This window comes from Triticum aestivum, chromosome 7A (assembly GCF_018294505.1).
Source record: "Triticum aestivum cultivar Chinese Spring chromosome 7A, IWGSC CS RefSeq v2.1, whole genome shotgun sequence".
NCBI lineage: Eukaryota > Viridiplantae > Streptophyta > Magnoliopsida > Poales > Poaceae > Triticum > Triticum aestivum.
Genome location: NC_057812.1, coordinates 475186523 through 475198730, shown reverse-complemented (window position 1 = coordinate 475198730; position 12208 = coordinate 475186523). Strand labels below are relative to the sequence as shown.

Here is a 12208-nt window from a genome sequence, read left to right as displayed (position 1 = left end):
TTTATTATTGCCTCTAGGGCATATTTCCTTCAACTTCGACACCACTACGCCCATGCTAACTCGGTGTCTCTTTGCGCCCGCGACTCCACATCGACTTCCTCGACACCGGCTACTCCGACTCGACATCGACCACGACATTCTTCGCACGGCTACCTCGACCATGGCTACACCATCCTACGCTCTCGGCTACCTCGACAATGACACAAAGGGCTACCGTCTTGCTTGAGCAACCTCGTCGTTGCCACTTCAGCCACGACTCCGCGATGCATCGATCGTTACGACTGGGGGGGGGGGGGGGGGGTCTGTCGGCTTGCTTTCGGATTCTTCTCCAGTCTCATCGTCCGCGTCGCTACCGTTGTGACTATGGGGATGTTGAGTATATTGATTATTAGGAAAGACGAGATAGGCTAGGATTTGTTTTGGCTTGTCTTGTACTCCAAGTACAACAACTATTTCACCAAATCTCTCTCCCTTCTAACAGTGATGTTGTAAAAATATTTGGAACGGAGGTTATGTTGCAAAAATGTAGTCGCCTCAAAAACAAAAAAAACAGATCTGACGGCCGCGGAAGCGATCGACGCGCGCAGCTTAGTAGGTCTGGTGAACACTAGTGTTTCCGTTCTAGGCCGCGGCCGCCGACGTAGACCCCAATTTGTGGCCGTGTTTAGTCGAGGGACTAAAAAAACATCTGCGATTGACGCTCGCAGCTTCACCGTCAGGTGAACACTAGTGTTTTCATATCATGCCGCCGACGTAGACCCCAATTTGTGGCCATGTTTAGTCGACGGACTAAAAAAACATAAGATTTTTTTTTCGAGTAACATAAGTTGTCTCCCTAGGAAAAAAAATCCATAGAGTGCTATGTTTTGTCCATCATAGTGCAACCAAACATGCGTTGGTTAAGGTTTTCTATGATGCAGAGGATCAAAGGGCTTTGCCACTGCAGATTGCAGTACTCAGAGCTGGTGCACTTCTCATATAGACATACACACATTGCAGTGCATCAACCCACCCACCACCACCAGGGATTTGAGCAGTACCTATCTGTATGACTATCATACATGCAACAACTAAGACGTATACCACCAACACTCGAGCAGCAACAACAGGGTTCAGGTCGTCGCCCAGAAGAAAAGAAAAAGAAAACATTAGCCCCAGGCTAACCAACATGATGCTGTCTCCCTCCTTTGCCAACTGGGAAAGAACCTCGCACCTGCACAAATTTTCCCAGAGTGTAATTTGAGGGAGCATCTTGCTTTTGGTGATCAGCAGAATACTGCACTCTTCTAGCACCTATATGTACAGCTTGGCCGGCAGCTTAGGACTGGGAGTTGTTGCGCAATTTCGCCCTGGCGAAAAACACCCCTGCTAATAGACCTACAAGATCAACGGTACATTATTCTTTCTGTTAGTGATGAAGTGTGTATGTGTCAGCCCATAGGTAATATATGTTTGGTATCAGCATAGGCAAAACATACCAAGCAGTATACTTATGGAGTTCTCCATGCTTGTGCGGACTTTGAAGAGCAGGATCCCGGCGATAGAGAGTGGGATCTTGTTGAGAGACCCCACAAGGCTGTAACAGGAGCAATATCAGCGTTAGAACCTCACCGAGAGCGAAGTGCATCCATCATTTGGTACCTATAAGTTGTTGCGCTTGTCTGACGAAGAAACCACATCGAAGTAAAGCTGATAGCAAGCCCCAAAACTCCACTTGCAGTGATGACTAGCCAAAACATAGGCATCCTCAGAAGAGGCCTGTAAATTCACTTTTTCATAAGACTGAAGAGTATAATATTTGCAATCATAGTAAAAAAGATCGCTAGCAGATGTGATTGGATTAGTTGCATCCCCTTTTGCAAACAAAAAAGGATTAGTTGCATCCTCTTTTGCAAAAAATAAAATAAAATAGAAGGATTAGTTGCATCCTCTTTTGCAAAAATAAAATAAAATAGAAGGATTAGTTGCATCCTCTTTTGCAAAAATAAAATAAAAATAGAAGGATTAGTTGCATCCTCTTTTGCAAAAAAAAAAGATTAATTGCATCTTGGTAGGACATGGAAGGAAATTTTTCAGGACGGATGTTCTCTTGTTACACAGATGGAGGTAACACAATTTATATCTACTTTCATTAGGTTTGTGCTAGAACAAGTGAGTGAATGAAGTTCAAATCACGGGCTTACGTTTCCAACAGGTACTCCACTTCATTAAAACCAAGCACGAGGATAATTCCCAATGGTAGTGAAAGAATGTTGTTCAGCAAAACCATCGAAAGCTCATTCAAATTCCCAGACTTGGTGGCCTGCTTCGCACTGTCCATTACATGCCGCAGTGTAAGCTGGAAAAAACAGTTCATTTGTTCAAATTTGTATAGAGGGACCTCAGAACTGAAGATATTTGTCCCATAAACTAGTGTCAATCTATGGGACTGGAGATAAGAATCTAAAACATTTGAGAGGAGAAACAGTTTTCAGTTTTCAGGAGATTCAGTGGCATCAAGAAGAATACCGAATACGATGCTGTCAGAAAACAATTTAAGATCTGCCATGTATAGCCGACTGCATGAAATGAGAGATCCGTTATTCCTCCTGCAATTGCTGAGATTATCTACAGAAACATAAGGGTGAGTCAAGTCTTCGGTACACTGTTATTTCGAGTCACCGTAGTAAGAACACCTATGATGATTAGATGTAAGGTAACAAATCAACTACGTGCAATTATTCAGCAACTGAAGAAGAAAATAAGCCCATCAGGCAACATGCGTAACTTCTAATATTGACATACCATCAACATAAGAGAAATCCAAACTTGTCTATCGTGCTGCTTCTTAAAGAAGTAGGTTTCCCCAGAAGCAGTAAGAACATTTGCGACATTCTTCAAGATAGTCAACATCGCAACATTGATGTACTTCAAACTGGAAGATACAGAAAATATTAAAAGGTGCAGGAAATATATTTTAAGAAAGACTACTAACTTCAGTCTGATGCATCGTTATTACAAGTTGAAGAGCAATTTCTTCACAGCTCATTTTGAAAAACTCAACTCAAAATGTTCTGAAAGCCTAGAAACTGACTCAGGTTTATCATTATCATATCGAACTAATTGACCATGAATACAGCAAGATCAGACGAGCTGCAACAAATATTCATCACAAATTTTAATACCCACCAAACGTCAGCAGAAAAAACTTTTTCTCCCTAAGTGAACTTTATGAGCTGTCAAAACTTAAGCATCAAAACTGATTAAGGGGGATGTTCCTTAGACATAGTTCTGACATGTGAGAGTGAAGCGAAGAAATAAAGTGTGGTTTTCATATTTTATCAAATGAAGGAATATTTAACAATAAAAATAATTAAGTGCTTAAATTCAGTAAACTGTTCCATATTCTGGTACCAAATTGGATACAAGTACAGACTAACTATACTGCACAGAAAATAGTGCTCAGCTCAAAATAATATGAAGATCTGACCCATACCTAAACATGCTTGTGATTAGCATTCCGACAAATATGATGTTCACAGGCAACCAAACTTTGATTAACTTCCATGTTAATGGTTCAGTTGGGATAACACCAGAGAGGGACAGTGCAGAAACTATGGTCACTGATACAATGTTCTGCAGTAAAACGTGATGAAGACACTATCAATGTCACCCAACCATCATAGAAACAACGCAGAAGGAAAACACAATTGCATGAGATGTATACAGTCAGTAATACAAAATTACCTGGTAAATCATGAGGAATATTCCAGCGTTGAAACCATAGCCAGACAACACAAACTTATTAACTAAAATCATGCTGCAGGATGCTATGCAGTAAGCAAAACCAGACAGAAGAGACTGATTCTGAATGTTTGGGAACCTGAGTAAGTGTGAAGGCATATCTCTATCTTTTGAGGCCTTAACATCTTCCAGGTCTGTGTCATCAACACAGGAAGTTCCCATCATAGATCTGGAGAATATATGAGCCAGAAATACAACGGGTTGTGTTAGCTTGCATGATGATTGCTTCCAAGATATTTCCGTTGACGAGAATAAGGTTCAGAAGATGTTTTCAGATTATTTTGTTTTTTTAAGACACTACTGATCAAGGGAAGCTTACATGCCTGTTGCCAATGTCTGGTGCTTTTCTCCCAGGAGGGCCGTCGGGATCAACATGAATGACTAACGGAGGGTTTCTGCAAGATAATGGAACTCTTCCAATCAACAGTAATCCAATTATTAAATCAATTTTCGCTGGCTTATATCTTGTGAAGCATCTTAAATTAAAATCTGAACCCATGGACCAAGCATGTGTATTACACCAATGGCACTTCAAAACGCATCATACTAGAGGATAACTATAAGCATTTGCATTCTCCTAAAGAGTCACCATGCTAGGCTAAATTGATCAATTTCAGTGGGGTTGTCCAGTTATAGTTAGCTTCAGGACTAGTACTGCACCTGCTGCAAAACTATCCAGCCAATGGTACTAGTATTGAACATAATTCGACAGGACTGCACTGAGCAGTACATAAGTCGTCAACCTAGTACGCTCTGCAAGTAATTCCTATTTATTTGGAGCTTGGAGGGGCTAAAAGCCAAACTGCGACGAACTGAAATGAGGTTTCGCATGCCTGCACGCTTCAGAAGTAACCTGAAGTCGAGCTAATCGTCAGAAATGTACAAGGAAGAATCCGATTAACAATTTGGCGCTTCAGGTATCGAATCGCAAGTTCAGGAAACCAAGCGAACCTTTGAGCAGCCCAACCTAAGCACTACGGCTCCTAATCGGAAGCAAGGCACAACTAAACCGGCGTGAAATCTCAACCGCCGTATCCGAATGGATCATCGGAGCTCAGGTGAGCCACCGGGCGAGGCAACTGGCGCGGGAGATGGCCGTACGTGGAGGTTGGGAGAACGAGAGAGGTCGACCGGGAGCTCACCTGGAAGCCATGGCGACGGAGCAAGGTCCCCGGGGAAACCGAGCGGCTCCCTCGTGGCCCACGGCGACGGTGGCGGGACCGCGCCGGCGAGGTGCTCGGCGGTATAGCGCGGCGGAGGAGCTGGAAGCGGCGGCGACTCGGAAAGTAACGGAAGGGGGGCTGCTTGGCTTTTAAAATATCCGGCGGAAGAAGGAACGTTCGCAGGCTGACCGGTGGGCCCCCACCGAGTTGATACAGCTGAACCAGCTTGGCTTTGCGCCCCTGCGGCTGCTGCTTATAATCTTCGGCGCGCTGCGGCATCGGCCGTCTCGTCGCTGAGTGCCGGGTCCCGCTTGCTCACTGGTCCATGTTTCAGTGACTGGGAAGGAAGGCAACCGAGCTCGCGGCAGTGGTTGCGCTGTGCTGCGGATGTTGAGTCTGGTAGTATTTGTTTCTCCCTTTTATTTTGGGCGTGCAAAGTTTTTATGAATTGAGCAAAATGAAGTGGCGTGTTTCGTGTGGACGTGACCGTCCGTTCATTGCAGAGAGCCAGGAACAAGGCAGAAAAATAATCTCAAAAAAAAGGAACAAGGCAGAAAAATAATTTTATGAGGCCACATCTGTTAAAGATTGACAAAGTTCATTCTGGGTCGGCTGAGGAGCAGTGGCGACGGAAAATATGGGTGTTGAGGAGGGCCGTCTAGAAGAAAGTTTTTTATAATTGTGTTGTTCATATGCCAGTCTAAGCGCCGGCTCAAATTTGCGTCGGTAGCGTGTTAGCCGCTAGATGCCAGTAGCCATTGGATTTAGCAAAAGAACGGTTCACCCAGAGACCTTCGTCCTCCTCATGCATCTTGCGCTCGCGTAGCTCCCCAGCATCTCGCCGTCTCGCGTACCTTCCCTCGTCGCCGTGCTCGCCTTCCACTCGCGCCGCCCACGCTTATCCTCGGCCTAGTGCCCACCGGCAACCTGCCTTCTCCTGTCGCCGGTTGGCTCATAGCTCGTAGCATAGGGGCAAGTTGCAGCAAAAAATAGAGAAGCAGCTCACCGTGGTCATCGTCAAGGAAAGAAACCCCGCGGTTCCAACAAAAATTGTGGCCCACCGGTCGGTAGCCGTCCCCAGCGTCACCCGTCGTCATCAAGTGGTTGCAGCTCCGGCGTACAAGATTGTAGCAAACGCCAACGGTTGTAGCTTTGCGCGCGCATGGTTGTACCTTGTGCATGACATGGTTGTAGCATTCTTCGATGAAGGCGCCGATGGTTGCAACTCCTGTGTGCACAGTTGTAGCAACACCGATGCAACACTGACGACGTCGATGTCGCCGTGTTGCAGCAAAACGTCGCCGGCGGGGATGCATGGATGTCGTTCTTTGTAGCATTCTCATTCTCCGGTTCCAGCATCGCCGTTTGCCGATTCGAGCAATTCAGGAAGTCGGTTGTAGGACTGGAGGGATTCACGGGATGACGTCGGGTGCGCAACAAATTTTGTAGCCGGATCCAGCAAAATTGGCCGGCGGTTTCAACAAATTTGCTCGCCATTCCAGCACACACCTCTGGACGTTTGGTGTGATGTAGCAAAACGCCACACTGATTATAATAGGATGAGATGTCGGTTCAAGCACGTAGAAAAAAACATGATGCTGGTTGTTGCTCAGAACAGCACCATTGATGACCTGCAAGTGCACATGGCTATGTAGTAATTTTGCGATAAGTAAGATTTGTCGATCCCACTGCGAACGAATAGGATACCACCACAATCCCCGTAGCCGCATTGTCACTTAACACAACCCCGCTCACATCCAAACCGAAGTTTGGAAATAGTTCACGTAAGTAGGTTGTCGAGGAACAATAAAAGGAAGAACTAAGTACCAGAACAAAAGAAAAATAAATGCTAAACTAAACAATGGAAATAAACTAAGTGAAATATGTTATGTTTTAGATGAGATTGCTGACATCTAGGTACGTTCTCGTTAAGTACGGGCACAGAACAGAGTTAAACTTTACAACTATATCACGTGATGGCTAAGTCAGTATCTGCATTATAGGATACGATCATCTATGGATGGTGGACGGTCCCTCACATAATGTTATCCCTCAAGATGTGCTGTATTGAGATAATTCATTCATCCTACTTTTTGTATCATGCCTACGGTGGTTAATGTAAAGATATTAAGGTTCTCGTGGTCATGAGGACCGGACAAAGGCATTACTCCCTTCGGTCCTTTTTACTCTGCATATTAGATTTCTGTCAAGTCAAACTTTGCAAAGTTTGACCAAATTTATATAAAAAAATACCAACATCTACAATACCAAATATATATATATATACATATATATATATATATAATATGAAACTACATTTCATAATTAATCTAACAATATTGATTTGGTATTATGAATGTTGGTACTTTTTCCTATAAATTTGGTAAAGTAGAAATAGTTTGACTTGGGACAAAACTTATATGCGAACTAAAAAGGACCGAAGGGAGTAAGTTCTATAGACAATCGTGCTCCTACAACAATTGTGTTCCCCTTAAGATGCATGCACCTGTCACGTTGCAGGTCTGTCGGTTTCCGCAACCATCTATCAACTTCATGTCTGGCCTAAGAGTTGAACGTCTTCAATTACACCAATGGATTGAACGTGTCCAATCACTAAATTACCGCAAACATAAATAAGCAACACACATAAATAGACTAAACATATCAAATAATCAACTAATTGACCAACCCATGACCAACAATTACTCAAATAACATCACATAAAAGGGGGTTAAAGGGTTGTTACCCATCACGGACACCGTGATGGAGGAGGAAGAAGGGGTGGTGATGGTGGTGATGGAGGCGCTGCGGCGGCGGATGGTGGTGGTGATGATGCGGTGGCGACGGCCACCCACTAGCGGTGGCTCCCCTTTCGGTCCCCCTCTTGGTTGCCCCCACTACTGCATAAAGGTCCTAACACGACACATGTACATGAGACCAATCGACCGAATTATGTGAGATGCATAAATCACAAACAGTACGATAATGAAACTGTCACCAATAAAATGAACTGTGTGCGATGGCCGGTCCATCAAGCACGATTCAGATTATAGTTGCATGTGCGAATCGTGGCATACAGTTGATCCATATGAACTATTTACGATGAGCCAGAAGAACACAAATGATTACTCGGGACAAGATGTGTGCGATAAACGACATACATGTCACTCAGATGAACTGTTTGCAATGATCCAAAAGAACACAAACGATTCGGCTTACCAAGATGTGTGTGACATCCGGCAAATAGATCAATCATTAGAATTGTGTGGGATTGCCGGCAATAATACATACAATTCTTGCTAATAAGTTGTGTGTGTTGTTGCAAACACTTGTTGGTAAAAAATTGCCAGTGATTGATGAAATTATTACCGCTGGTTTCCGCAGTTTAATCCATATGCGATGTGATTTGCTATGTTTGCACAACATTTATACTATGTCTATAGAACAAGAACATGATTGCATAATAAAAATAAACATCTAATTACATATTGCATACACCTCAATAAACAATTACATGCATACCAGATTAGGAGACACGATCATCAACTTCTTGTGACGCTCGACGCCACTGCTCTGCTTGTGGCTCGATCCCTCGCCCGAGGCAGGACGAAGGCACTTCCTCATGTCAACGATCCATCTGTACATCGCGTAGTTTGTGTATGTGTGCTTGACTGTGTACTTGACATGTTCTTCACCTAGTCTTTACACCCAGACACTGTTCCAGGCGGTCTTGTTCTTCTTGCACTCATCCTTCATGTTCCTATAGTAGGGGTCGATGATGGCTGCGGCGAGGTCAACTAGGGAGTCCTTCTTCTTCGTGCTGCCCCAGACCCTGTGCTAGCCTTGAATGTTGACAAGTTTATGGCAGGCCAAGCCCGAAGTCTCGAGCACCTTTAGATCGTTGATGGTGTCCACCATAGCGAACCTGTAGTCGAGGCTGTTGACAAACCTAGCGAAGCGCTCACAAGGCCTTATGGCCGGGCAGTAGTGGTAGGCGAGGACGTGATGGAGCACGCACAACTGGGCGACGACGACCTTCTAATCATACCCGACACGACCGCCAGTGTACTCAAGGTCGAAGCCGACCACTTGGTATTTGTCATCAGCAAGCAATTGCTCCATGGTGTTGACGGGGCGGTGGAAAAGCGGTCGATGCAGCCAATTTTCAGGCAGAGGGTGGCGCGGGGAGTTGGCAGCGGCGAGGTGGGTCAGACTTGCCGCGGCAGCGACGGGGTCGCCGGGGTCGGCCATGGCTCGAGCGGCATGCGGGCGAAAACAAAATGAAGGCGGTTGGCGCGCGGTTGGCTTTTTTAGTCTCTTATAGGTGGAGATGTATTTTTCCATCGTGATGTGTTGTATTTTACATCATTGGGAGGCAAAGATGTAAAAATTTTGCATCGGGGTTTCAAGCATCGGAGACGTAAAAGTTATTTATTTTTGCATCAATTTCTATCGGAGTTAGAGCATCTACAGCCGAACATAGCAAATATTACTCCTTAAATGCCCGCGGACACGCCCGGACAGTGAACGGGCGTGTCCGTTAGCCCCTATTTAACCGTCAGTGCAACCACACTCTTCAATTCTATTCTCATATATCCGGTCACTTGCACGTGATTGATGTAGATGAAGAGATAGAAATAAAAGAATAAATAAAGAAAGAGAAAATGTGGTCAGGGGTGGGTCAACGTCCTACATGACGAAATGCCTGAGCGCGCCAGGGCGCGTCCGCAAGCCCTCATATTCTCTCCATATTTGAGATGGATATGAGGGTTCACGGACAGCCCGGGCGTATAGGGATGATATGAGGGATCCGGTTAGGTCAAGTTTTTTCTTCACTCTTCTATACGGTCAATGACCGGCCGCGTCCGCGGGCGTACTAGAGATGGTTTGAGGCGTGCGGCACTAGATGCTCTTTAGCTGGAGGCGGACGAAGAGCACATGGAAGTGCACCTCCCTGTAATCTGAACCACAATCGATGTCCATTGAGATGCGGAATTGAAATCCTTTTTAATTTCCCTACTGAACCAATACAGTATTAATACTCACATGACATTGTAGCGAAGTAAAGACGAGTTGCTTTTTGGATTGTTAATGGTACGTCAGAAGTAAATGTGCATTGACTTTATGTCCACACATGGTTAATTCATGCGTGTTGGTAGAGAAAGGATGTCAGATAGTTACTACGTAATAAATGTTTTGGAGCTCACAGGTATGCCACAGTTTAATAAATGAAACCAAATGGGGGTATGTAATGTAATTAGAGTTAATTCATCTTTGCTGGACCATGAAGATAAACGGTTACATACAGCTGTACTAATAAATCAGCAGGTAATGTCAGTAAAACATAACTTTTTTATGGCAGAAAAAGTTCTGAGATTAGTATAAGTAAATTTTCTAGAATTATTATCATTGAGTTCTGACGTTTCACTAGAAATAAAAAATGAAAGACATAATTTCATGGAATTTGTACCATGAGTTTTCCAAGAATTACAACACTGGAATTATCATTCTTTCTTTTGAAATTTTAACAATCATGAAATTCAATATTTACTTTAATTATCCCATGACAAGATTCTCAGTTTATAGAAGAGACATAACTTAATGGAAATATATTTGATTTCACATTTCCTAAACCTTGGAAATTATTCAAATGCATTAAACATAAATTATTTTCAAACTTGAAACTATATTACAATTTTAAAACTGGTACGAAAACAGAAACTTGTGAAAGATATTTTTAGAGTTCAAATAATATTGCATTTAAAGAACTTGGGACAAACTGAATATTAGACGTGTTGCATGATACAAAACTCTGAAATCAACAAAATCTACATGCATATGATTCACAATTTAATGAGTCGTTGTTGGTTGTTGGGGGTTGGCACGAGAGCATGGGATGAATGTGCCAGGAGAGGGACAGACTGCGTAGACAATATCTTCTTATACTATTTATACAAGAAAATGTAGAACGAACTATAACAGAGAATACAAGTATGCTAAGAGCATCTCCAGTCGCGCCTCCAACAGGCCCCCAGGCCCCTTTTTTGTCGCCGGCGCCAAAAATCCAGCCCAGACACACCCCTAGAAGCCCATTTTTGTCGGCTCGGGCCGATTTTGGCGCCAGCGGACCCAAGCCGAACTCGGTGCGCTGGGAATGCACGGGGGCGCCGGGGGAAACGATTTTGGCGCAAAATGGAGTGGGTCCGCCGAGTCAACGACTCGCCGCCTTCGTCGTCCTTATCGCCTCGGTTCCCGCGGGAATTGATAACCCACAAGTATAGGGGATCACAATAGTTTTCGAAGGTAGAGTATTCAACCCAAATTTATTGATTCGACACAAGGGGAGCCAAAGAATATTCTCAAGTATTAGTAGCTGAGTTGTCAATTCAACCACACCTGCAAACTTAATATCTGCAGCAAAGTGTTTAGTAGCAAAGTAATATGATAGTAGTGGTAACGATAGCAAAAGTAACGGTAACAAAAGTAATATTTTTAGGTTTTGTAGTGATTGTAACAGTAGCAACGGGAAAGTAAATAAGCGAAGAACAATATATGGAAAGCTCGTAGGCATTGGATCGGTGATAGAGAATTATGCCGGATGCAATCGATCATGTAACAGTCATAACCTAGGGTTGAAGGAAATATGCCCTAGAGCCAATAATAAAGTTATTATTTATTTCCTTATTTCATGATAAATGTTTATTGTTCATGGTAGAATTGTATTAACCGGAAACATAATACATGTGTGAATACATAGACAAACAGAGTGTCACTAGTATGCCTCTACTTGACTAGCTAGTTAACCAAACATGGTTATGTTTCCTAACCATGAACAAAGAGTTGTTATTTGATTAACGGGATCACATCATTAGGAGAATGATGTGATTGACATGACCCATTCCATTAGCTTAGCACCTGATCGTTTAGTATGTTGCTATTGCTTTCTTCATGACTTATACATGTTCCTATGACTATGAGATTATGCAACTCCCGTTTACCGGAGGAACACTTTGTGTGCTACCAAACGTCACAACGTAACTGGGTGATTATAAAGGAGCTCTGCAGGTGTCTCCAAAGGTACATGTTGGGTTGGCGTATTTCGAGATTAGGATTTGTCACTCCGATTGTCGGAGAGGTATCTCTGGGCCCTCTCGGTAATGCACATCACATAAGCCTTGCAAGCATTGCAACTAATGAGTTAGTTGCGAGATGATGTATTACAGAACGAGTAAAGAGACTTGTCGGTAACGAGATTGAACTAG

General features: G+C 43.7%; 1 protein-coding gene across 4 annotated transcripts; it reads right to left on the bottom strand.

Annotated features, from left to right (window-relative positions):
- Nucleotides 1–947: 947 nt before the first annotated feature.
- LOC123151219 (GDP-mannose transporter GONST1) lies at nucleotides 948–5163 on the bottom strand. Of its 4 annotated transcripts, none has more exons than XM_044570961.1 (10): nucleotides 4926–5163; nucleotides 4103–4178; nucleotides 3727–3952; nucleotides 3476–3615; nucleotides 2785–2914; nucleotides 2509–2607; nucleotides 2184–2338; nucleotides 1642–1758; nucleotides 1479–1576; nucleotides 948–1377 (listed from the first exon to the last, which is right to left on the bottom strand). In XM_044570961.1, the coding sequence occupies exons 2-10, from the start codon at nucleotides 4156–4158 to the stop codon at nucleotides 1319–1321; spliced, it is 1080 nt and encodes a 359-aa protein (XP_044426896.1). In that variant the 5' UTR covers nucleotides 4159–4178; nucleotides 4926–5163; the 3' UTR covers nucleotides 948–1318. The 4 variants fall into 4 exon arrangements, with proteins under 4 accessions (XP_044426896.1, XP_044426895.1, XP_044426897.1 ...); XM_044570960.1 differs by having other exon boundaries at nucleotides 4107–4178; XM_044570962.1 differs by having other exon boundaries at nucleotides 3863–3952; nucleotides 4926–5024.
- Nucleotides 5164–12208: the final 7045 nt, after the last annotated feature.

Excerpts from the sequence above, each read along its gene's own strand:
- LOC123151219 (XM_044570960.1), bottom strand. Across the intron at positions 2,608-2,784 it reads GGATTTCTCTTATGTTGATG|ATAATCTCAGCAATTGCAGG; the intron begins GTATGTCAATAT and ends ATGTTTCTGTAG. Across the intron at positions 1,378-1,478 it reads CTCCATAAGTATACTGCTTG|GTCTATTAGCAGGGGTGTTT; the intron begins GTATGTTTTGCC and ends TTGATCTTGTAG.